This window comes from Homalodisca vitripennis, chromosome 2 (assembly GCF_021130785.1).
Source record: "Homalodisca vitripennis isolate AUS2020 chromosome 2, UT_GWSS_2.1, whole genome shotgun sequence".
NCBI classification, from domain to species: Eukaryota; Metazoa; Arthropoda; class Insecta; order Hemiptera; family Cicadellidae; genus Homalodisca; species Homalodisca vitripennis.
The window spans coordinates 138,314,662-138,342,562 of NC_060208.1; the positions used below are offsets into that span (position 1 = coordinate 138,314,662).

Here is a 27,901-nt window from a genome sequence, read left to right on the forward strand (position 1 = left end):
CTACTATTATAGGAATGTATATTGCTCCGGAGGTGCAAGTTTTAAAGTTGTGTTTTTACACAAACTATACACTCTAGGATGTATTAGTCATAGAATGTTAAAATACCTAACTTTGAAAAATGCTCCTTCACTGATTGAGGCCTAATTAAATTCAGAATGATTCTTATTCCCTTCTTTTGAAGTAATAAGATTTTATCAAGGCTCCTTTTTGATGTCCCCCCATAAGTTGCTAAACTGTAAGTTATATGTGAATGCACATGGGCAAAATAGATGGATTTTAATGTATCTTACACAAGAAGCACCAATTCCTTAAGGTGTATTAACCTGAAGACATTTTGTCCATCTAATTTAGACAATAATTCTTTACGACTGGCCGTGACAAAGCAGATTTTTCCCAATTTGATAAATAATGGGCATATTAAAAAATGGTGGCCATATTTTAAAATTCTAAATTTATATTTTTAACTGTCACTAAAAAGTGGATAAAGTCCTTCCTTTAAACATTGCTGTAAATTTAGTTGTTTTTTATATAGTACCTATGATGGCACAGTTTGAAATGGAAATCCTATTATATATCATCTTCTTTCATTTTGTTCATACATTCCATATGAATTTAAATCTTTAATATGTGCCTTGTTTTCTATTGAAATACACACTAATCTGCACAATTCAAAATCTGTTCGGATTTTGCTGAATATAAAAATCATACTTTGCTGAATACATTTAAGTATGCCGACAGCAAAAGTGTCAAATGATCATTACATGCATTAAAATTAATGGTCATTGGAAATAAAACATCAATAGCTTTGATTAAAAATATAATATATACAAAATAAATAACAAGCCACACTATAAAACTATTGATATTATATTTGAGGGTTAACATTCTGTGGTCGTTTACAGATTATTCCAACAATCCAAAAACAATGAAATAAAAGTTGTAAATGATAAACATGTACTCTTCTGGCAGGGCACATTCACCAGTTTAGATATGAACTCTCGTGTAACTATTGTCTGGGCAAATAATGGAGATTGTATGTAATGGAAGTTTTATATGCAGGCAACTACTGACATTTTATAGAATATAAGTTTTTAAGCAGAAAATATATTGTCTTATACCAAGTCACAGTTCCCCATCAAGTTTTACTCTCAATGAGACAAAAGTTTAAAAGTAAGGAATTTTTACTGAATTAAATATATACTTTCTTTGTTTTAAATTTTGAATAAAGTACCCTTAATATACATTTTTTTCATTAACTATTTTAGTTCTTCACAAATCTTATATTTATGAAGTTACTCAAAATAATAATATATTAATCTAAAACATACACATTTTGAAGTCATGATGTAATGCTAAAACATTTAATTATATACTGAAGTTATCCATAAATATTAAAACAAAGATACATTGCAGATGCTGCTTGCTTAGTAAATTTTAATTATTCGTTAACTTAAAAATCAAACTTTTCAATAATTACTGTATTATTCCAAATAAACAGTACTGAAATGGTTATATTTTATTATTATGGCAAACACAGTAGTAACATTACATATAGATTTTACCAATAAATACAAGTCAAAAAAAGCAAAATCGGTTAAACTCGGATATTAACATGTCCAATATGGCCCCGTTCAGTTTGAGGCAACACTCGTACCATTCTTGAAGGTTTTGCATCATTTTTATGAATAGGGGTTTTTCCATTCTCCTAACACATATGGTTATTTTTTTTCTTTGAGTTGAATGATGGTAGATGGTGGGTCCTCATGGAAAATGTTTTCTTTTAACATTCCCCAGACGTAGGCGTCCAGTGTTGTAAGATCAGGGGAATGGGCTGAGTAAGGAAAGTTTGTTCTAAGGGAGATGAGACAATTGCCAAAGGTTTGTTGGAGGAAAGTAATGTTGTTAACGGCAGTGTGACTGGTTGCGCCATCTAGCTGGAACACTGTGAATTTAACGGCAGGTTCGTGCACAACAAAATCTCCTGAGGTTTCTCACAAAACAAACAAGAATGGCCCTATATCGATACTGATTTACAGTAAGAGTCTCTCCATCGTTGCCTTCAATAAAGTGTGGTCCCACTATACCCCTCTTAGACATGTTGCACCAAATGGTTACATGTTTATTATCCTATGGCCTCTCTACAACAATGTCAGGACGTTCAAATCCAAGGAAATGTGTTGTCTGCTTGTTTATGAAACCATTAAGGTGCACATGACATTCATCTGTAAACCATACATCACTCAGAAACTCAGGTTCTTCATAGCATATTGCTAACATTTGAAGCATAGTACTGAACTCTGGCTAGTTTATTTCTACAGTTCAAAGGTTCTCCAGTTTGTATCCTGTAGGGAAAACCACCAATGTTTTAGAACATTCTTCTCATTGAAATATTGCTAATATTTAGTTTAAGAGAAGCACGCATTAGGCACCTTTTCGGTGACTGTAACACTTGCTGCAACATTCTTCTGTGGTTTTCGTTTGTATAGATAGTAGTTGGGCAACCTAAAAAGCCCTTTCGCTGTGTCAAAACACTACCTGTTCTTCAACATTTTTCAACAACACTAAGAATTACAGCATTACTAGGTGGGTTTTTGTGAAAATGTTCCTGAAAACGCAATGTAGTGTCTGACAAGCTTGGCCCACCCGCACGTCCAATTCCGTATGAGCGAAAATAATGCTCTCTGATAAAAACTTTCTCTACCGTTGTTAGCACCATGTTAGCAAAATCTAACCTCATATAAGAAAGAAGTAATGAACACGAAGCCGTGGCAACAATCAACAACTGAATCAGCTGATCGAGAAGGCAACTACAGCTGATTCAGTTTCAGTACTGTTTATTGTAGCTAATACATACTTTCAATTTTTGTGGGGCAAACTGTGACTTTTAATGTTGTTAATAGTTTTATCTTGTTGGGAACAAAATCTTGAAATAACAACTGATTTTTTGAGAAATTTAAATCATACAAATAGAATTAAATTTTATTTTTGTGAAGCCTTTCGCTTTCAAGAAAAGCATCATAGATCCATACAACTGAAAACAATGTGGGTCTGATGATACTTTCCTTGAAAGAGAAGGGCCTCACAAAAAACAAAATTTAATTATTGGAGTGTTTGATTTATTAATTTTGTTTAATAGATGCATTTTAAATGCTAAATTTTACTACTTGTTAAAAATAAATATTTGTTAGAGTATTTAACAATTTGTATGATTTAAATTTTAAAAAAACCAGTTGTTATTTCAAGATTTTGTTCCCAGCACGATAAACTATTGACAAAATTAGTCAACATGAAAATACAAAAATCATTCTTGTGTACATTATCATTTAAACAACTGTAAACTGGTAATTATCGAATTAAAAGTAATGTGAACAAACAGTAAAGTACCACTTATCATTACAATCCTTTATGACAATCAGATTTAGGGTAGAAATTTATTATGCCCCAAGAGGTAATTTTTGTTGGTTGTGGTCTACAATGTTGCCAAAAAAATTATCTTAATAAAGACAACAAAGAGACAAAAAATAAGAAAAAGGATCCATATTTCTTTCCCTCCATTGTTTGGGAACACAAAAGAAGGAAGGCCAAATATACATGTGACACTAGGAACAAGGGATATGGCAATGAAGGTAGAGGAATGGAAAGCATGAGGAGACACTGAGCCAGTGTTGTCTGTGAAAAAAATTGTGAAGCAGTAAAGTTGATGAGTAGTTTGGCTTCATCATCAATAAATGTGGAGAGGAGATAGATGCAGGAGAGGCTGGAGGTTAAGAAATAACCTCCATTAAATAGTTAGTACAAGGAAATATAGAAAAATTACCACTTAGAAATTGTAAAATCACCAGTTCAATTTCGAATTTAGTGCTAACTCTCCCATTTGAGAAAGAAGAAATTCCTATAGATGGTTTTTTTAAAGTTTTACATAATTAATTTTAGTTCATTAAACTATCATGTAGTGCTGAATCATTACTTTTTAGGATGAAACAATAGAATAACAATACTAACCAGATAAAAAAGTTTATTACCACAGATAATATAGCACTATAACTTTTAAAATGAATTTGAATACAATGTAAATACAAAAATTAAACATTTTACCAAATATGTTGATGCATTGACTTAGATGTTATCACAAGTCAAGGTCTTTTGGAATATGTTAAATTCAAATGTATTTATTTATTTACCTCCTTATACACTCTTGACCACTAGAGAAAATGCAGAAGAATGCTATTGGAGCTAAAGATCAGGTGTACTTGTTTACATTCAACAGTCAATAGAAGCTAACATCCCCTCTTACATTCTCGACAAGGTTTTCCCATAAAGCCCTTCACGCGCAACTCCCATTCTGCTGTTACTTAAGATGTCAGCCGAAATTGGCAGAAGTGTACAGAAAATAGTATAGCACCTGCACATTTCTATCACATTTTAATTTTTTGTAGATTATACATTCTTTATCACGACTAGAATTACTTATTTACTTGACTTACTGCCATTATAATTATAAATAAATAACTAATCTCACTTTTTGATTAACTGAAGCACTGACTGATTCATCTGCTTCTTCTTAGGAGCGGCCTGTTGCCATGCACTTAAGCCTTATGAGGATTTTGTGCACCTGGGAATTATTCTACAAGACCAGCCAGATTACAGTTTCAGCAATTCTACAAACCACCGAAAACAATCGATCAGGTTCTCCTGGGGTAATTCTCCACCATTGTCTTAACTAGCAATGATAGCATAACACTCTGTTGCTATTGCAGGACACTCAAAGAGTAGGCATTCAGCAGTTTCCTTCTGCCTGTTACACAATCTACAGATCCTCCCGGATAACGCCAACTCTGTGAGGTGCTTCCGTAGGTGATCATATCCTGTTATTAGATCAACAACCTGAGAAGGCAGTGATCTACCTGTCGCCCTTAGGGAAGGTGACTGCAAGAATAATCTATTCATTCTCAGATTCGGATAGTTCCACCTTTGCTCAAGTTCAGTGTGAACCCACTTCGAGACAGCCCTATATGATTCATACCTAGAAATAATACAACGGTTGAGGTGCTGTCATGTTGGATACTGAGCCTAAGTTGACAAGGGCATTTGTTCTTTCGTTCCTAGAGACTTCCTCATGGCCAGGAACCCGCAAACAGTCACACTGTTGATTCTGCCAAGGGGAGGATAACTTGATAACAATTCCAGACAAGTTTGGAGTTGAACACATGAGTCCAACGCCTTCAATGCTGCCTGGCTATCTGTGAAAATGCTAATCATCTTGCTTCTATACTGCAGACGAAGATTCTCACGAGCTCATTCCATAATGGCTGACTTCTGCCTGAAAAACCATTGGATAAGAACGCATAGGGACCACCAGTTCCCAAATGGTGCATGGTCTCATTTCCACTTTTTGTTTTAGAGCCATCCATAAACTATTCAAGCTCCGCTAGTGGTATTTAAGCTCCACTAGTGGAAGAGGTTTCTTTCCCTTCGACTAAGCCTTCCTAGAATGTATCAAAACCCTAAAGGGTTTGTTGACAGAAAATCTTTGAGGCATATGATCAGAGATTGTATGCAAAATCATCCCTTTGAATCAGGATGCTAATTTTGTATTTCCCACTGTTGCAGCTAAGGCTGAACTAAGTTCCACCTGCTGAAGACAGTAGGTACTTCTCCTGGCCATAGCCCGAATGACAATGTTTAAGAGGGCAAGATTGAGACGGCAGTTTACAGCTGTGTCTGGTTCACTTGGAAAGGTCCAGTGCTAGGCCTTATAGCAAGCCAAGCCATCCCACCACTCACCACTGCACTGAGTGACCACAAACTGATCACAATGAACATGTGTGAAGATTCACTGAAGAGGGTATACTGAATTAGAAGTTGCTTATGACTTAAATAAAGTGAATTACAGAGAGTTTGACCATCAATCGACCAAAATCGTTGGTTTTAACGCTTGTCTTTAGATTGACCATGGTTTTAGCTCATTTATGGTCATTGTTTAGTTAATTACAGGGTGTGATTGAAAAGTAATGACTTCTTTTTTTAGGCAGTTTTAATGAACTTTTTGGATCATACAACTAATTACTACTCAAAATAGGACCCTTGTGCGTCAACACACTGCTGATAGCGGTTCTTGCACTGCTGGAAACATATTTTAAACATCCTCCGGGATCGCCTTCAGATCGTCCGTCAAAGCTTTTTTGAATTGCCCTGATGGAGTTGAAATGCCTTCCCTTCAACTTCATTTTAACGAGCGGGAATAAGAATAAGTCTGGGGGGGGACACATCTGGGCTGTAGAGAGGGTGGGGTAGCACCGGAACTCCCATCTTGACCAGTAGAGAGGTGCAGAGGAAGGCAGTGTGCGCCAGCACATCATCGTGATGGAGTCAATTGCTGACCATGTCGGGCTGACACCAGGCGACACGTTTTTGAGCCGAAGGAACACTTCCTTGTAGAAGGCCGCGTTCATAGTGTTTCCTTGAGATATGAACTCCTTATGGACAATGCCTCGAGAGTCAAAAAACACGATTAGCATGCATGCTTTTAACCTTATATTTCGACATGCGCGCCTTCTTGGATCATGGTGACGATTTCGTGTACTCTGTTTCTTGCTCTCTGGATCGTACTCAAAACCTCAAGTTTCATCACCAGTGATAGTACGTCCAAGGAGTCATTCTGTTTGTCACTTTCCAACACTTCACGAGAAAGTTGCATACGCAATTGCTTTTACTCATCAGTCAATACTTTTGGGACCATTTTCACGCCTACTTTCTGCATCACCAGTTTTTCGGTTACGATTTCCCGCACATTTTAATAAGTTAAATGTAACTCCTCTCTAATCTCACGGAGACTAGCACAATGGTCAATGTTCAAAAATTCACGAACCCGGCTCACGTCTTTCTCTGTTTGCGTCGTCGAAGGCCCCACGGGTAGCTGTCTGTTTTCGGCATTCTCTCGGCCTTCCTTGAACGCCCTGTGCCATACATTTACCTGGGCCCTGAACAAAACTTGATCCTCGTAAGCCTCTTTGGGTTTTGGTAAAAGTTTGTTGAGCAATACGCAAAATTTTATTGTATAACGCTGTTCCAACGATCACTGCATTTTCGCCAGTGGCAAATTTGAACCGACTGCCAAAACAACTTTCATTTTCCCCTCCACCTGATTTTTATGGCCTCTTGCCAGACATTGCGCGTGGAAAGTCTTATTACTTATCAATTGCGCCCTGTATTTGTAAAATTACAATGTAAAAAGAGAATGGACTCTGCTCTCTATTGCATTTAACCCATTGGCATACAAAATTTAATTGGTGTTTTATGCCTAAGAATTTCTAATTTTTTCATGGTTTGGCCGGCTCTACAAATTACAATAGCTTCTTCTAGAAAAATATAGTTAAGAAAGTAACTAATTATTCACTATAAATTCACTACTTAATTCAATTTATTATAAAAATGAAAAATACATGATTATTTAGACTGTGTGCGTGCACGCACATGCACATGTGCATGCTTGTGTTTTTGTGAATGTAGACTCATGTAAAATATATAATATTATATGCATAATATGAAGTGCTTGATTTCTAGAACTAGGTGGGAACTGGCATGGGTTAATCTAAAATTTGGCAACAAGGATGTATCTTGACGCCCAATCTCATTTATGCTCAGAAATATAACACCAACTTTCTATTGGTGCATATTAGAATTGCAGGGACATTATTTCTGAACTAGTTTTCTTGTTTGTTGCCTCAATAAATGAGACATTATAGTGCGGCAAACAATAAAAACTCATAATGACTAATATTACATGTTGTACAAATTCCAAGACCTTCCAATAATTTAGGAATTCCAAATCATTGCATGTCCTGTATTAACTTCATAAATAAACTACTATAAGAAGTTAAGATCATTAGGAATAATATAGTCTTGTAAACCAGACATGACGTCTGCCTTATGATGGCTAACTGCAATATGGTGTGTAGTATCAGCTAAAGTGTCCCCTAAAGGATTTACAATGGAGGTCTCCATCGTAGCAGGAATCATGTAATCGTTTGCAAACACGTTTCTCACATTAATCAACACACTTGCTCCCTGTTTGTCCGGGTCCCCATCCAATTGAATCATAGACTCCACCACATGTAGATTGCTCATGTCTAGATTCTGAGCGTACACAACATGAGATTTGTCATCACTGGCAAAATCCATGTTGTACGCCACTTGTAGAAGCTCCTCTGGATGTTGATCTCCCATCATTACCACTGTATTCGTTTCTGGAATAGCTGGGGGAATATCAGACATGTCCGGTTTTATCAGTAGTTCTTCACTATTAGAGGGAACTGATTCCTTTTTGACCTTTTCCTTTTTTACTTTTTTCTTTGGTGGGTCTTTGTTCTCAGAGGGAAACAACTTTTTCAATCTCTTCTGTTTGATATCGACTTCACCATGGCTCAGAAACTGATGACGTCTCAGGTTGCTGAGTGTAGTATAGTTACTGCCGCAATGACACGCATACAGTGGTGTGTCCGAGTGGGTGTTCGACAAGTGTCTTTTAAGATCAGAAGATCGGCTGAACAGTTTACCACACTTTTCACAGCTGAAGTACTTATTTTCATTGTGAACCAGCTGGTGATGTTCATGAAGTGCATTCTTGGACTGCATTTGTGCACCACATTTATCACAGATAAACTGTGGTTTCTCCAAGTGAAACGCTAGGTGTCGCTTCAAGTTCGTCTGCACCTTGGTCTTGTAGGGGCAAAGTGTACAAGCATGTTCCTTCAAGTCTGCTCTGTGCATCCTACTGATATGGATTCTCAGATTGCTCTTGTTAGTGAAAGTTTTTTTGCACTCTTTACACACGAGAATAGCCTTTGGCTCTTCCCCACGAAGATGTTCTTCTGTTTCCAAATGACTCTTGAAGTAACGTTCATGTTTGAAAGTTCTTTTACATTTATCACACGTCAGCGACTTGCTACCTAGAAAAAAATCAAAGTCAGCTAAAACATTCTAAAATATTTAATATAGTCAATTTTTCACATGTTTTAGAGGAGATAATGTAAATGTAAATTAATATATCACCTAATAAAGGTTAAAGTTTTATTTCTATTAAATGAAAATTATTTCTTTACTTATGGTTCAGTAGCAAATTACTAAAAAAAAAAAAAATACGAATCCAAGAGTCTTCAAGTACTAAATTGAACCATAGGTATTTTTTATCTGACACATGTTTATACAGGAATGCAAGTCAACTTTAATTTAAAGTGGCCGGTCTCTCTGGCTTTTTTACAGATAGTGAGTGGTTTCAAATTACACAGTTCATTGTCGGCACAGTTTTATCAGTTAGGTCTTTTTTGCGAGTGCATTCACATTTCTATCATCCTGTGCTGGCAATCAAATTTGGTTATCTGTTAAATGTAATTGTCGTTATGCCGAAAAATTATGTTTAAAAAAAACTTACACTCCTATTACAAATCGCCACCAGTCAATTAAGACAGCAAAATAATTGCAATCAAAGCATAATCAGCTGGTGTTGTATTTTTTAACTTGATGGACAGTGATACACATAACATAGCTGTGATGGGAAGGGTTGATTCAGTGTGAATGTTGAGTTAAGCTCCAGTTTATCTTCCTCTTATAGCAGTGTCTGGGATTTGATGCTGTCACAGACTTAAGACAATAAACAATTATCTTTATTGACATATTCGTGGAGAATAGTACAATGCGTCAAAAATACAGAGATTGTGACTAAAATTGATGTGACATAAATTATTTTTCTGTATAATAGGTCCTGTAGCCAATTAGTCAGGGTTTTCTTCAGATTCCTAGCTGGTGCATTTCTTATGCGTTTTCTTATGTTGTCCGGGAGTTTGTTGAAAAAAAGTGCTCTCTTGTAGGATGGCTTCTTTTCATACAGGGTGAGCCGATGCATCGGGAGGACAAAATCGTGTCTTGTGTGATGTTGATGCAGATCTTCATTTCTTGTTTGAGGGTTGGAGACCACATGGAGGATTGCCTCACGTATGTAGTGATGTCACAGTGAGAATATGTAATTGTTATAACCTTCTTGACAGCTTTCTTTCCACCCTGATCTCTGCCAGGCATTTTATTGTCCTTTTCTGATGTATGAGGCCAAGTTAGCATTGGAGGTTCCTCCCCATACCACTATACCATACATAAGATGGCTTTCAAAGAGGGAGTAGTAAGCAGTTTTTGCTGCATGCAGGTCACTTATATGCATTATTCTTCTAATGACATAGATTCCAGAGCAGAGTTTCTTACATTCTCCTGCAATTTGGAATCATGTTCGTCACTGACTTTTTTGAATCTCTTCTGTTTGGATCAAACATGACTCCAGATTGCAGGACTCAAGTCTGTGACAGCATCAGTTCCCAGACGCTGAATAAGAGGAAGGTGAATTACAAATTAACTCAACATTTACTTCTCTCATCTCTCCCTTTCCAGTTTTCCTTTATTCTTAAAGAGTAAAATAACAAATAATAGAGTTAATAACGCATCCAAGAGAATATCAGAAACCTCCTGATGAAAAAGACTGTTGTGATTAAACACAGTGAAAAATGAAAAATACCTGAGTGATACTGCTCAGTATGACTCTTGAGTAACTTCTGGGAGCAAAACATCTGCCCACACTGTGCACACTGCAGCTGCAACTCCAGTCCACTAACTTCGTGGCCCTCTCTCGCATGTTTCTCAGCCCTCTTCTTCGCTGAGAAACTCTCATTGCAGTTCAAACACTTGTACTTTTCATGTTCCTGTTTAAAAATTATTCCGCAAATAAAATAAGTTCAAATTAAGCACTACATAGAACTTGGCATATATTGGCATTTGCTGCAACTAGTTAATGAACATACAGATTAGGACAAATCTGCTCAATTAAAGACCAATCTACATTTTAAGAGAAGCATCTCTTTCCTGTGATCATAAAATTGTTTGTTTAACATTATGATATCCAGGATATACGAGTATATCAAAAGCCTCTTCAATATAAAATATGGAGTTCTAGTTCAATGGTGAATTAATTGCGGTCTCCTTAGTACTGAAGATGAGCCATTTCTGATTGACAGACAGGGTTAGGCCGATATCTAACAATAATATTGCTAGTGAATCCCTCATTGTTACACCAAATTATAAGAACTCATAGCTTACACACAACTTCCGCTCTCTGCATGGGTACTGGTTCACATCTGGATACTCCATATCATTACAGTTCGTGCTGAAAACTAACATTAGTCCTTAACTTACAGCCTAAAATTCCTTAAATAGTCGTTTACATATTGTTTAACCCTTTTAGGACCGCGCGTTTTCAAATTTTCTATGCCTAAAAGACCGCCTTGTATTTTAAACAAGTGTAAGGGTTTGGGGAAAAAATTGTATATTCTAAAGTAATGGAGATATTTCAATAATTTTTTCAACAATTTTTTCTGCATGAAGTGACTAACAATAAGAAAATAGGTTTTACTTTGTGCAAATCAAAAAAAGGTTTGTTAACACCTATAAATAAAAGTTTTTTGAAAAAAAAATATATTTTTTTTTGGTTTACAGAAATTTTGTGTAATCTAAAAAAAATAGATCAGTCCACACATATAGACACATGTATTTACAAGTTATTGCTTAGGAGATTGCAACTTATTTCAATACTTTTCTTCAATAAATGGCTGAGATATGAGGAAAAATAATAATAATGGTAAAAATTAGAAAATAGATAGAAGCAGAAAAAGATAACTTAACGACAGAGAACAGGCCAATTAAGCAGTAATGAAACAATATTTTGTCTCTAACTCAGTTATCTCATGGTCTTATTAAGTTTGAAAGTTCATGAGAACTATTCTAAAACTTACTCATACTAAAAAACTAAAAATAAATTATTTTGCACACAGAAGAAATGTTACAGAACTGCTGACAAGTCTAACAAACATGTTTGGTGAGGCACACTCCATGTAAGCCTTTATTACATTTGACACAGGCAGTTCTGGATCTCTTCATTTTACCACCACTTTGAAGACTCATTTTACTGCATATAGCACAACACTTTTCTTGTTTCCCTGGTAACTTGAATATTCCATAAGTTTGAGTAGAAGAGCTGGCAGCTGGCTGGTTGTCTGGAGCATCACCGCCACCACCAGTACCACTGGGAGTCTTCATCCGTAGCCATTCCTTTGTTATGTCTCTAATAATTGACACAACACACTGATATCTAGTCATAGGCTTACCTAAACAATTTAGTTTATACAGAATATACGAATTTAGAACCATTCGTCCAAAAACGTTGAATACAACTTTTTTCCAGAATTTGACTGTAATTCTGTAATTCAGACTGTAATAAATCTTCAATACTATCCTCGTTCAAATGTCTTTTAGTCATTTTGAAGCACGATAATCGTCTAAACACAATGAACAAAACGTAAACAAACTCGGCAGGGCGCGTCAGTCCGCTGGCGATCGCGTGTTGGTCGCGGCTGAGAGCTAGCATTACCAACTGCGCAATTTATCATTTCCCACTCCTCCGTGGATTAAAATTTTACTAAATTCAAAGACGATTGTAAATGTAGAAACTATCAATAGATGTGGAGTCAAAATTTGGTTGAATCAAAGTTATTAATTATTTTCTTATAGGGGAGACCGGGGGCACTATTGGACGTAATTTCATGTTTCACTTTATGCATTTTTCTAATTATGAAAACTGTTAGTTAAAAAAATTTTAGTTTTTTGCCTTGTGTTTAGTTGGTCTTCTAGAACCCCACAACAAATTTTCTAGATAATTTGAGCACCCTTTTATGTGGATTATTTTTTTTTTATAAACCTCTACATTTTGTCCAAAATTTGCCCCGTCGGGGCAGTTTTGGACAAAATGATTTTTTATTGGGGCACAATTGGACAGTGCTAAAAATTGGTTTAATTGGACATAAAAATAACTCATTTATAGGTTTCAAACATCATCTATATTTAAGTAAACATATATACAAACTTTATAACTGAAAAAAAACAGAAGACACACGTAAAAAACTATTTGAAATTAAAAAGTAGTCAAATTTTCCTTGAAAACAAAGCAGTTTGCTGCTCTGGATGTCCCACCAATTATATCTGGTTGTCGCAGCTTGAACTCGATGTCTTTGGTTTCGACAAAGCTGACTTCAACATTTTCTGGGAAGTAAAACTTGTAAGAGTTTTGGTTCTTTTTGAGAAATTTCACACTGAAAACCATCAGTCACATGCTCCTCTATTTGGCCAATAAAGTGGTAGATGGGCCTTCTTAGAAGCAAACTTTGTCAGTATGAAGTCATTTGTGGCATAGTTTTTATCAGGAAGGTAATCAAACAGTTCTTCTTCATCCTCAGAAAAGTCTTCAGGACTAAGGCCTCCATCGTCTAGTTTTTATTTGTATCTCATCTTCGTTGCTAGATGAGTCATCTTGATACAGCTTTCTACAGGCCCCCTCAGTTTTTTTCTTCTTACTTTCCTTTTTTACTGCCCTCTCTTGTTTTTCTTTTTTTCCACCAACATTTTCTTATGTTCTTTTTCTTTTAAACTCTGCTACAAGAGCATCTTTATCTGGAGTATCAGTCAGAATTCGCGAACGACCTTTTTTTCGGCCTCGCCTTTCCTTTCCCTTAGGAACGTATTTGGGGTAAGGCATGACATCCTCTGGAGTAAGCGTCAATGTAGTAGGTCTTTTAACATTTACTGGTTGTGGCGTTGATGGGCCAGGTACATTTCGGGTCAATAGTTGGCTTGTTTTGATGATTGTGAGCCTTGTGGGTCGTCAGAGCTTTGGCTATTTTCCATCAACGGAAAGTCACACATGACGTACCAGGCACTGGATTATGGTTGTTGGTTTCTTCTACTTGCGATGACATAACACGGTCAGTCACACTGGCACCCTTGAAATCATTGTCAGTGAACACACTGCGGCTGAGTGGATAGATTCCAGCTTTACGAAATCCACTTTTGATGTTTAGATGCAGTGAAAGATTCAACAAATGGTTTAGCAGTAAGCTGAGCAATTTCTCGAATTGTAATCGTATGACCAGGATGTTGAGATAGCCAGAGATTGAATTCAGAACGTAAGCGCCTTTTAAACGGACTAAAAACTGCTACATCCAGCGGCTGACTTTTGTTGCGTTGTGTGTGGATGGCTAGTGATCATATGTATGCCATGATCTCTGCTGTACATCACCACATCCAAGCCAATGTGGGACTCATGATTATCCAGGGTTAAAACCACGGGGTTTTCTTTAGAACATTTTGTGGCCTTTTGGATATGTTTAAGCGTCTCTAAAAAGAGAGCTGATGTCATCCAACCAGAATCAGAATAAAGAGCTTTGCTTCCTTCAGGTGCCCCAATCATGTAGGCAAAGTTTGGGCGTTTTCTGGGGAAAATGTAAATTGGTGGCAAGTAAGTCCCATCGGCGCATATGACGGCACAGAAAGTTATTTGCTCCCCCCTCTCTCCTGATACGACTTGGCCCACCTGTTTTGTTCCCCTTGCTGCAATCACTTTTTGGCGCCTCCAGCACAGTACTTATTCCACTCTCGTCTAAATTTAAAATTCTTGACGGAGGAACTTCTACTTTTGCGAACAAAGCTTCTAGGTTGTCAAAATACGTTCCCACGTTGTGTTTTATTTAAAGCTAGTGTTCTGGACAGACTAGTCTTTTCTGCTTGGCGAAGTGAAAGTCCTTGATGTCTCTTCATAAAATGGTTTAGCCATTCTTCTCCTGATAAGCCTGTAGTACGCCATTTAGCAGGTATGCGTTGATCGAGATTCAAAGCCAAGGCATATTTGAAGGCTAATTCCCTGGCCATCATGTAAGTTAGGCCATAGTTCATTCTGGACCTTTCAATGCAATAGTCTGCAATTTTTTGTTCTTGTTCAGGTGTAAATACTTGTCTTTGAGAGTATTTAGTGTTTATAAACAGGGGCCATATCTTCTATAGTAACCTCTTTTACTGGCTGGTGCTCATCTTCAACCTCTTGAAATAAAGTTACATTTTCATTGCCCACAGGCTCATTGACATGATCCTCATTGTTAAGCTCATCAACTCCATTACCATTGTTAGGCTCATTAGCTATAAGACTATTCTCATTGTTGACTTCCTTTTGCTTTACTTTGTTGAGTCTGAAATGTTAGGGTCGACTTTTTAAGCCCATGGGCTTCGGCAGCTTCTCTAATGGATCGGTAGTTACCATTTCTATAGTCATTTAATGCCGCTACTATAGATTCTTCAGAAATATTAGCCCTGTCTGTTTTCTTTATATACTTCCTAACCATCTTTAACCTGGAAAAAAACAAAAAAACAGTATGTAGCAATGACAAAACATAAAATAATGTTTTGTCCAATTGTGCCCCATACTTTTGTCCAAAACTGCCCCGAGGTAGGTTAAGATATAAAAATTGAAGATTACAGAAAGGAAGTGGACATAACCACAAAATGAATGAATTCATTGCATAGTCAGTTAAACTAACAATTTCAAAATAATAGACACAATTGTTTCAGGATAATACTTACTGTGAAAGAGATAAGTTTGTGAATATGCAAAATCAACTTCATTTTGGGTAAAAAACATAAAATATGAACTCAATTTCTAAGAAGATGTGCCACAATAACCAAACTTTCCACAGTGAAATGTGACCGTCTCAGGCATACCAAAAATGGGAAATTGAAGGGAGACAAAAATTTCCCTCTAGCTATAAAAGGCATTGTCCAATAGTGCCCCAGGTCCAATAGTGCCCCAGTCCAATAGTGCCCCGGTCTCCCCTACCCATAAAACCAAACTACTGATAAATCGTTAGTTGGTATTTTTAGCCTAAAAGACAAACTAACGATATATCGTTGTAAAAGGGTTAAATTAGCAAAATTATGTTCTCCATCAAATTGTTATATAAGATAAAAGCTCTATACAAGAATCTGTCTCATTCATTGACTCAAGCAAATCTTTTGAGCAAGCTAATTTTCTTAAGTCATATTCCATTACAAATTATGTCATTCACGTAACTCATTGTACACCTAATGCACAAAATTATATCCAGCTTTTTTTACTGAGCCAGGTTTCAAAATTGTGTAAAATAAATACATTAAATAGCAGGTGAAATGATAAAATTTTCTAAAATATTTCTTTTCTTCAAGAAAAGACAGAGTTTAGTTTAAAAGGGGTGAGATCATGATTTTTAGTTAAATAACCCAATCAAGTATTGATTGCCACCACTTTAACAATAAAGTATGAGAGAGTAAAATGTGTACCAATGCTAGAACACATCTTGAGAGTTTGCCAAAACTTTGTGTTTTTACGTGTATATGTGTACACTACATGCTGCAATTTGCAAATAAATAACATTAATCTTGAAATAAACTTTGTACACATCTTTCTTTATGAATTGTATTTATTAATAACTGATTAATAATCAAAAGTTTGTTAATCCATAAGACGACAAGACTTCTTTGGAAGATTTATTGTCCAAACTCATTAACTTTTTGATTATTTATTGAATATTTGTAAAGAATCTGAATTTCTTCTCCCTAGTTTGTCTGAGAAAGGATGCTTTTAACAGTATTTAACCCTTTGAGGATCAAAGGATGATACAATGCCAAGTGGTATGTACCAAAAAGACCGCATTGACAAAATATAACCCAATGTGTTTTTTAGTTGTAAATCGCTTATTTTTGACATGGTATTTTATGCTTATATTCAATGCAACATTATAATAAAAACCACTATAATGGAAAGTAGTAGACATTTTTTTACAGTCCTCAAAGGAAATAAAATAAACATATTACATTTTCAGACTTTTGAGCAAATATTTTCTGATAGATATAAATGAAGGGAGAATTAAAAATTTCCATGGAAAGACTGGTCCCAATTTAACCTTATTCTGCTTGTCCTATAGGTAATTGGTCTGTGAGAGAATCTTACTAAACAGAAAACATAAAGAGTTAAATACAACAAAAGGGATACAAGTACCAATAAATAGTGTTATGCATAGGCGGAATTTAAATCTGCAACTATCTATAACATCCTACAACTTGTGACCATCAGATATTACATAAGCCTCTAAAACATCTTTCTAAAATAAACAGTTCTCGATAAATTTGAAAGTAATTTTTAAATGGCAATAATTTATTTGTATCTAAAACAAAGGGATGAAAAATGTATTGAAATACAATCTACTACTCCCTAACTTTCATAAAAAATGTGTTGTTAAATACATTATCTAGTTTCTGAAACTTTATAGATAAAGAAGTAATTGCATTTGATTTAAATCACTATCACGAGACGCTTTTCAAGTTTTGGAATTCATACATCACTTTAATGACTTTAAACTGTAAGATACTTCAGAAGTCCTCATTAAAGCCCAAGAAGAAATACAGAAATACAAAGATGAAAAAGTTCAGTTGGAACATCTCTTGTTGCTGAAAGTAGAGGAAATAGTTAAACTTGAAAATAAAATTGTGGAATTTGAGAAAAAATCTGAGGAAACATATGCTACAGTTGTAAAAAAGAAACTTTCGTCAAATAGACTTAGCCTTCCATCAAACCACATTCTTTCTGCCAGACTAATTAATTCCCATGAGAAAATGTTCAACTAAGACCCTGAGTGAACAGGCATTTTCTAAATGTAAAAAAACAAACCCCCAAGAAAAATATAAGAAAAAAACACAGGTCGAAATTACAGAAAAAAATATTTTCTCAAATAATATTTATGATGTTTTACGTCAAGACAATGATGATAATGATGAAGTGGGCTATGTAGAAGACCTAGAACCAAAAGATAAAATATTAATTTGTTCTGATAGCCATGGTAAGGATCTTGCCTGGTACTTAAATAACAAACACTCTCTAAATTCTGTTGGCTTTGTAAGACAAGGTGGCCGAGCTGAACAAATTTTAAACATGGACAATATCAATGGTGAAGTGGTTTCCAAAGAAGATTTTCTAGTTATTATGTGTGGAACAAATGATGTGGCACGGAACAAAGCGGAGGTTTTAATTAACAACATAACAAATACATTAGAAAGTGTGAAAGAAAAAAAGGTAATTCTCGTTGATCTACCAAATAGGTACGATCTCGCTGAGTGGTCTTGTGTGAATAAGGAAACAAGAAAAACCGATTTAGTGCTTAAAGAACTGAACAATGGTTTTGGCAATGTGTCTTTGGTGGAAGCAAGTGTTGCTACAAAGGACATGCACACGAAGCACGGTATGCATTTCAATGCCAAAGGTAAGGACTGGCTGGCTGGTAAAATTGATGAGGCCGTGAAAAGTTACAGCACTCGACCTCCTTCGGCCATGGACCCGAGCAGCGCAGGAGAACCCAGTACGGAACACATGTTACAACCTACTGTCGAAACCTTGACGTGAAATGTACAGCCTCCTCTTCACGGTCATCGAATAGAAGAACAAACAGACAGCACTCATCCAAACCCCTAACTCTTTTTCATCTCAACATTCAATCTATAAAAAATTAGGTAGATGTTTTAGACTTATTTTTAGATAGCTATGACTGTGATATCCTAACTCTTAATGAACACTGGTTATTTTATGAATAATCTGATTTGTATATACAAAATGGTTACCAATTAGCAAGTATTTACTGTAGAGAGAAACCACTCTGTAGGGGGGGCAGCTCAATCTTTGTAAAGTCGAAAATCCAATATAAAACTGTAGATGTTAGTAGTTTTTGTGTTGTCTTTGTTTTGGAAGCATCAGCTATATATTTAAAGGAGATTGATGTTGTTATAGTTACCATCTACCGTACTCCAAAGAGTAATATTTTTAGTTTATTTGATTATTTGGAGTCTTTAATGATATTTTTAAATAAAAATTTTGCAACTGTGATATTAACAGGTGGTTTTAATGTAGATGTAAGAAAAGATTCTTCTGAAAAATGTACTTTTTTGAATTTATTAAGATCATTTAATATGTATTGTCATAATTTTGATACAACTAGAGAAGATGCTTGTCTTGACAATGTTGTTAGTAAGTTAAGCAAAAACAAAGTAAAATGTCAAGTTATCGAACCAAATGTATCTGATCACGCTGGTATATACACAGAGTTTTATGAGTTGCATTTTTCAAATACAGTACCAGACAAAAATATTCTTAAAAGAAAAGTGAGAGATCTGTCTTTTGGTGCCATTGAAGGTTTGAAACATAGACTGAATCAGATTGACTGGTGGCAGCTTACTTTTTTTCAAACTGTTGACGATGCTTTTAATTTTTTTATACAAATATTAACAAGTTCACTTAAAGAATGCTGTCCTGTTAAAGATGTCAAAATCAAAAATAGAAATAGACCAAAGGTTGACTGGTTTACACCTGAACTATATAAACTTAGAAATATAGTAACAGTGTTTTATGATAGATTCAAGATAAGTAAGGGAACAGAAAATGAAGCTGAACACAAAAACATGTATATAGAAATAAAAAAGATGTATAAAAATAGAATTAAGGAAGAAAAACGATTAGCCACTGACAGATATATTATGAGAGCTCCAAATAAATGTAAAGCTGCTTGGAGTATAATAAAAAAGGAAATTCATTGTAAGAAAGAAAGCGTTGAAGAATTAATAAAGCCTGAGGACTTTAATGATTATTTTATAAATATAGTTAGTACTACACATTTGAAGCAAAATAATTTTGACACTGCTATTGAGTTTTTGAGTAATTATTTATCTAGATTTAATAATGCTAGTAAAACATTCCAATTAAATGTAATATGAAATTATAAAAATATGTATCTAAGTTGAGTGGATCAAAAAGCGAAGATTATTTTGGGTTTTATAATGAAATCATCAAGGATTTTATACCCTACATAGTAAAACCATTGACTTTTCTTTTCAACTGGATGTTATCTGAGGGATTTTTCCTAAAGCACTGAAATGTTCCAAAGTAGTGCCAGTGTATAAGAAGGGCAGCAAGGCAGATCCTGCTAGTTACCGTCCCATTTCTTTGGTTCCCATACTGAGTAAGATTTTTGAGTGTTGTTTAAAAGACCAATTGTATGATTTCTTTTCTCAAAACAATTTGCTCTGCAAAGAACAATATGGATTTATAAAAAAATGAAACACTGTGAAAGCAGTAGGAAAAATTGTGGAAAACATTTTGAATAATTTTGAGAAAAAGATTATATCATCTGCAACATTGATAGATTTAAGTAAAGCGTTTGACTATATTAATCATGAGTTGTTGTTAAAAAAAGTCGTTTAGTTATGGCATAAAACATAAAGAATTACAATTATTGTCATCTTATTTATCTGACAGGAAACAGATGGTTGTCCGGGGGGAGAACAAGTCCAATTTCAGAACAGTGAAATTGGGAGTTCCGCAAGGCTCTGTTTTGGGACCTTTTCTGTTTATTGTTGCAATCAATGATTTTTCATCTAGCTTACCTTGTAATTCTGTTTTGTACGCGGATGATACTACTCTTTTAAACTGTAATAAAGACTCACAAATCTTAAAATCTGATCAAGAACGTTCATTTAAATTAGCTCTAGAATGGTTGGCCAGTGAATCATAATAAAACTGAATATTTAACATTATCTCTACACAATAATACTAAATACAGTAATGATTCTGTTAAGTTATTGGGTGTTATCCTAGATGGTAAATTAAGCTGGCAACATCATGTTAATTATTTATGTACTAAACTATCTAGAGTTATATACCTATTATGTAAACTAAGGAATACTGTTACTCAAGAGGTGTTGATAACTTGCGGCGAGTGCCGCTTCAGTTTTGAATTTGGCGCGCGTTATCCGTCTGTTGCCAGCGAACGCTTTAGCCAGCTGCGCCGACCTCTAGCCTTTAGCTCAAACAATAGGAGCCTCCTACCATCCGGAATTCTTCCGGACAGGTTCTGGTAGGATGGTTCCTGCTAGGTTTTTCAGGCTGTGACCGGAGGTTGTGGACAGAGAGTCGTTGTGCAGCTTTCGAGCAGGGTGGACCGGGAGAAGTTAGCGTGGGTGGTCTAGATTTTAGTAGTATTTTGTTAGGGAACCTTTCGGAACTATACCCAAATTATTAGTATTTATTTAGTCATCAAAGCTGGTTAGGTTTTGGAATAGACGGAATCTAGTGGCGGATCCACGATTATTCCTCTATAAAGTCCCACCTTCCGGTCGCTACGCCACGAGGTCGCAAACTGCTTATTATGCATTTTTCCATTCACACTTGAGGTATGGTGTGACTCTTTGGGGAAACAGTTCCAGTGCCAAAAAATATTTTTATGGCAAAAAAAAGCTATTAGGATTTTAAAAAATGTCTCTAAGCAAGAATCTTGTTCACCTTTTTTCAAAGAACTTCAAATTATGACCTTGCCAAGTTTATACATTTACTGCTCATTACTTGATGTAAAAGAAAATTTGAATAGTTTCATAAATAGACAAGATGTTCATACACACTGCACAAGAAAAAAGTATTTACTCGATCTACCCCCAGTCAGACTCAAAAAGACCAAAAACAGCCAGATATTTTTCAGTATAAAATTATTTAATAAATTACCAGAGAAAGCATGGAATGTTACACTTAATAATTTTAAAGTTACCATTGCAAAGTGGCTGAAAAATAAAGCTTTTTACACTGTTGAAGATTACCTAGCCTGTGATATTAGCTCATTAAGTTTTTAATCCATTGTTAATTTAAGATTAGGATTGTTAGCATATCTTATATATATATAAAAAAATCTTGAGTCACGATGTATGTTGCCAATAAACTCCAAAACGACTGAACCAATTTCAATCAAATTTCACATGTATCCGTAATTTAGTCTAACTTAGAAGATAGGATAGTTATTATCTGAATTATTCGCTTATGTCGTGAATATAAACGAATAAAATGAAGAAAAGTTTTCAAAGCGCCTGCACATTATAACCTGCAATTACGAGATAGATACGTATATTAAACAGTGAAACACTATTTGAAGGCGCTAAGTTATGATGTATAATTGTCTAAACTAAATTTTTGGTTGAACTTAAAGGTTGAGTGGTAGACCACTTTGTAATAAAATACATTATGCATGTACAATACATTTTTGACATATTTTCTTGATCGTGACATCAAGGTAAAATCTACATCGGGGTTGGAAATATAATTTACTTCAACCAGAAATGCTCATACGCGGGCAAAACTTACGAAAAGCGTGCGAAGCCGCGGGAAACAGCTAGTATTATATAGATTTTTTTTTAATTATTTAATTGTAATTTTATTGTTTTATTCACATTTATATTATTGTTATTTAGTTCTAGCAATAGGCAATACTGTATTTTGTCCTATAACTGTGCCTAGATTAAAGATTAAAGTAGGCTATATAATATGTTTACTTTGTCTATTACATAATATGTATTGTGCTTAATGACAATAAAATATCTTGAATCTTGATGAATTATTTCCTTCCTTTGGAGATTAATGTAGTTTAAATAGGCCTAACACACAACAAGAACAGTGAGTTAGCGAGTTACCTTCAAGTGTGCAAGATATTGCTGTCGCCGAGAGAACTGTTGGTCACACTGGTCACAGGAAATGAGCTGTTGCTGTTTGTGTACAGTCTGGTGGTCCTGCAGTTCCTCCTGGCTGCCAAAAATCTCCAGACAAACGGTGCAAACGGTTGTGTCTGGGTGTGCTATCTGGTAATGGTAAGCTAGTGACCGCCTCTGACTGAACGTCCTCTCACATACATCGCACCTGTCATTGAGATAATTTGTCTAAGTTTGTATTTATAATTTTACCAAAGAATACTCGTAACTGAGTACTTATATAGGGCCTGGATGAGTTGGAATTTGAACATTGGATGCTATTTGTTGCAAGAAATGTTCTGATTGTGGTGAAATGCCCAACCCATATTCAGTGTGAATTATCTAAAAAAAATAAAATAGACTTTTAATATTTATGGGAGTTCTGTTAAGTGGGAGTTTTTATTAATTATAAAGCCCTGACTGATAATATTGTTTATAATTTTTAAATAAACTGTTAATTTTTAACAAATATTTGGTAAATGTGAAATTAACAGCAGGAATACAAAAATAGTAGTTTTGTGTTACTTATTGCTATTGTCCTCCTGATACAAAACAAATAAGGTTTCATGGGGTGGAAATTACAAACAACTAAGTTGTAGCACATTAAAAGTGGAACTAATTTTCTTGTGTGGAGTAATATTTCCTTGTAGTTCATATGTACGGGGTGTCATTTGATCTTGTTGTGAATGTGAGTCAAACCTAGTTTTCGTTTACCATGACGTCAGCTATTGAGCTATCTTTGGATGCATAAAATAACAATAATACTGAAATTGGAGGAATCTTGATCCATATAAACAATGTTTTTATTAATTTACTATAAATGTTATTAATTTATTAACTATTATCTGAGAATAATAGTTAATATCGGCCAACTAGGTAATTAACTTGACAGAGTAAAACAAATACTGTAAATTTACCTAACCATAAATTCTTACTATCTTGGAAAAAGTACTACAACTTCATTATTTGTCATTTTTATCCCCTTATAGCTTATGTTTTGTTACGAGTGCAATAAATTAAAAACATAAATCAAGTTGCACGTGTGAATAAAAATAAATTATACAATAATGCAAACAACATTGTAGAAGCTCCTTTCTTATTGGAATTCTTAATTAATTTAAATACTAACACTTCAATAGCACAATTTTTATTTCTGTGAGGCCTTTTGTTTTCAAAGTAAACATCATCAGACCCACAGCTGAAATAAATTTACTTTAGTTGTGGGTCTGATGATGTTTTCTTTGAAAACGAGAGGCTTCATAAAAATAAAAATTGTATTATTGGAGTGTTTGTTTTTAAATTAATTAATGCAAACAAATTTAACCTAACTTTTTACGAATTTATTTATTTATTTCCAACGGTTCCACCATTTATACATGAGTTTACTTAACTAAGGATAAACTAATCAAGATGGCATACAATGACTAATAACTGTGGTAACAACAATCCTAGTAATAACAATAGTAATAACAATGAATAAATAGGCCAAGAATAAATAATGTAACTATAACTAAGTTTGTTTTAAATACAATAGTTATTTGTGATTTCCATCCCCTAAAACGATATATACATTTTTGTTCAGAAGGATGAGCAGAATACATCAATAATGTTGAAAATATGATTGGGAACTCCAGTCATTAAACTTCACTGATACCAAATTTTTACATGTGCATTTTTAGCTAATGCCCAAGCCTAAACTGCCTCTTAAAAATTATTTCTTAAGTTTTTATAAGTTCAATATTTGTATTTATGAAGTTATATCCATGAGCTATTTATTAATGGTTCAAAAATATATTGTGTTGAGTTGTATCTTCATTATTCTTTTCAAAGTAAATTAGTTAGAGTGTTCGAAGTGAAGACGTATTTGTATTCATAGGTTATTAGCTTAAAGAAAGATGTTTTCCTTCTCAAGTATCTCAGCCGCTAGTCTCTGAATGGTGTAACAAGAATAAGCTTATACACCATTGTTCAAGCCTTACATATGAAATTTCCTTGTAACAAACAATTTTTACAAGGAAAGGCCCATTTCCAATAACAAACAGTTATATGATTTTTATGTAAAATGTTTTAAAATATCTAAATATATACAGGGTGTTCACAAACTTCTGTGGTTAATAGTATTCATCATTTAAAACATAAAATATCATAATACAGGTCGAGAAATGTCTCGTTTAGCCGCTAGCCGCTATTTTATATTATTTATAAAAAATTATTATCTCTCAAACTAGTAAATCTAAGGAAACTAAATTTAGCACATAGATTTGAATAGACAAGAGAAAAGTAAATAAAAATAACTGTGAAATACATTATTATTATTATTATGAGCAATAAACAACTGACACCTCTCAACTGTGACATGTTTAGCACTTCCGGCTTGTGCATGCATATCTTTAAAGTGGTTGTGCTTGCTTATGCGTCGACAGATTTTTTGGAAAAAGTACGTTGGAATTGTTTTAAAAACATGCTTCCTTGTGGTTTTCCCCCCCCCCCCCCCACCCCCCCCCCCCCCCACCCCCCCCCCCCCCCACCCCCCCCCCCCCCCACCCCCCCCCCCCCCCACCCCCCCCCCCCCCCACCCATTAAAAAATATTTTTTTTAAATCATTTTCAATTATAGGCCTATAACCAAATTAATTTTACAACTAACAAGGTTAGTAAAATACACTGGATTATTATAAAACCACTTGCTTTATTTGTCAACACAAAGAGCAGTCAATAGGTTACTTGGCCTAAGCAATTACAAATGTAGGTAGAGCTAGTTCTATTTCACACCTGCAAACTAGAGGTTTCATTGACTTAATCAAACATCTTGTACATGTGCATTAGGACATCATTTAAATACTTACCTCAAATTTTAGTCTGGATTATACCTAAATCAATTAGTAATCTGAAGAAAGATCATTGGTTAAATTCTCAGAAGTGGTTTAATTTTGGATTAACAATGATTGATAGATTGGTTATGATTGTGTCTAGTAAATTGATATGCTATTGAAAGTGCATTGTATTTTATTTAATTATTATTAAAGCCATAATGTTTACTTTAGCTATATTACCTAAAACCACTAAATTAAAAATTTCTTAAAATAGTTTACTTTTAAATATTCAGGAATAATTACAGGAGGTTGTAAACAATAGGCTATGTAACACAGAAATTATTGAAGTGTTTTAATTTTGTATTATATCTTTATACATCAAATGAGACTGGTAGGAATTAGAGTTTTTGATATTGCAACAAACCAAGGAGGGTATGTTTAATGCGTGTGTATGAATAGCCTATCTAGGTCATAAACATTTATATGAGAATTTGAGCTGAAAGAATAGGTGTACCAACTGAAATTGAAGGAAAGTTAGAGAGTTTTCCAGGAGGTTATTGTCAATTCAGTCATAGTTTCTACCTCCATACGCAACTTCATTGGGAATCTCTTCATTGGTTTTTGTGATTGATTACAGTCATTTACAGAAATAGTGACTATTATTCTCCTTTGTGATGGTAGTGAGTGATGTTTTTCTGCATATTGAATTAATGTAAACGTTAGTGTTGTTAAGCACTTGAGACATTATGTTGTTATGTTTCACTTTGTAATATGAATAAAATTCTTTATGTACTTCTACCGGGCTGCAGTATAATAAGTGGCCACCAACACAATTGGATTACTAAATGAAATGGAGTCATCGATATCAATGACTCCAAAGGACTGAAAACAAAATATCGGACCGTAGAAGGTAATAGATATTTCAAAGAAATAATATGGTTTGGCTATTTTTCAGTGTTAGAAATGGGTAGGGTACGATAAGTGGACCCGGTTTTTTATATCGAAGAATGTAATCATCAATACCTAATATTTGCATCTAAAATTCTAGACTATTAATCGATATTAAAGTATTTATAGTCCTCTATAACATTCATATGTTATAACCCTTTTAATGCAGATGTGCGCCACGAGCGCTCGTCACTGTTTATTCGAGAAATGCTGACGTGCGCTGGGGGCGCTCGTCCGGTTTTTGTTATTTTGTAGTATTAATTATTGACCAAATGCCACTAAACTTTGCATACTGTATTACATTACTAATATTGATACAATAAAATCTTTTTTACTCTATGCTCAACATTTGATGATGTATATCAGCTGTTTTCAACCTCATTTACGTCCAATCATTCAGTGAGCGTCTTTGGTTGCTATGGTAATATGTTATTGCTAGGTCATGTTTTTAATGGGAATTATTCGTGCTTTTCTTTCGTTTATTTCAGTTTGCTTAGTTTTGTGATTATTGTAGATAGATTTGACTATGAGTAAAAGAGGGGGATTCATACGTTGTGCTTCGGCAAACACAAGTGTTAAGAAATTTTAAATTATGTACTCTATATTTATTGTACATAATTAATTTTAATTTTATGTAACCTACTTTCTTTATTATTTCAACAAACAATTTTATACATTGGGCTAAACAACATGTGTAAATAAAGTGATATTGAATGAAACTGACCAAAATATGTCTTATTGAATTTTACTGTAAAATGTGGACTTTACAAGGTTTTCGATAAAATGCTTAACTTCTCTATTTTTCATAGTAAGTTCTTCAAATTTGGTGTGTGTGTTAACAATTAAATATAGCATAATTGCCAGTAACTACTTTCTAGTTGAGGGTAATAATAAAGGTACACATGTGTTCAAACTAATGTGTTTTAGTTTTATTTTTTTTTATATTTTTTACAAATATTAATTTGTAAAAATTTTAATACTCATTTTTTTTAACACTCCACATTATTACATAAAAAGCAACACCTCAATGGATAATTTCCTTCAATAAATAAAAAGTTATACATTTTTATAAAATAGTTGTCAAATTATGGAAAAAGGCCCTGGCATTCTTCGCATGTACTTTTTGAAAACAGGCTGGCATTTTTCGCATGGTCACTGAAAAAATGTCTGGCATTAAATTAAAATATGAATTTAATATTTACAGTGATGAAACAAATCATTATAACCAAAATTAGGAAAACTGAAGACGACCATATTTGCTCCTCTCACAGTTACAGTTGTTTCTCTCCCACAAATTTCACATAATGGATTTTTCGGTCCAACATGTTTGTCACGTAAAACATGTGTTATCATCAAAGCAATGTCATGTAGTTTTCTAAAATTGACTGCTATTTTAAATAATCAAATGTTACTTATGTAAAATTGAAATATTACCTTACGTGTATTATTTGAAAGTGTTTACAGCTGTTAGATTATTTAAGTTAATAGTTCAAAATAATTAATTGTTATCGATTGATTATATTGGTGGTTATGATTAAGTAATATCGTTTGCCAATTTCGATATAAAAAACCGGGTTCGCTTATCGCACCCTACCCTTAGAAATTAATGTATAAATAATAATACACTTTACAAATTAAGATAT

At 34.3% G+C, this 27,901-nt stretch overlaps 1 protein-coding gene across 1 annotated transcript; it reads right to left on the minus strand.

Moving 5' to 3' along the window:
* Positions 1-805: 805 nt before the first annotated feature.
* LOC124355821 (zinc finger protein 660-like) lies at positions 806-24,856 on the minus strand. The gene is made up of 4 exons (XM_046806975.1): positions 24,839-24,856; positions 22,445-22,687; positions 10,560-10,743; positions 806-8,949 (listed from the first exon to the last, which is right to left on the minus strand). The coding sequence occupies exons 1-4, from the start codon at positions 24,854-24,856 to the stop codon at positions 7,868-7,870; spliced, it is 1,527 nt and encodes a 508-aa protein (XP_046662931.1). The 3' UTR covers positions 806-7,867.
* Positions 24,857-27,901: the final 3,045 nt, after the last annotated feature.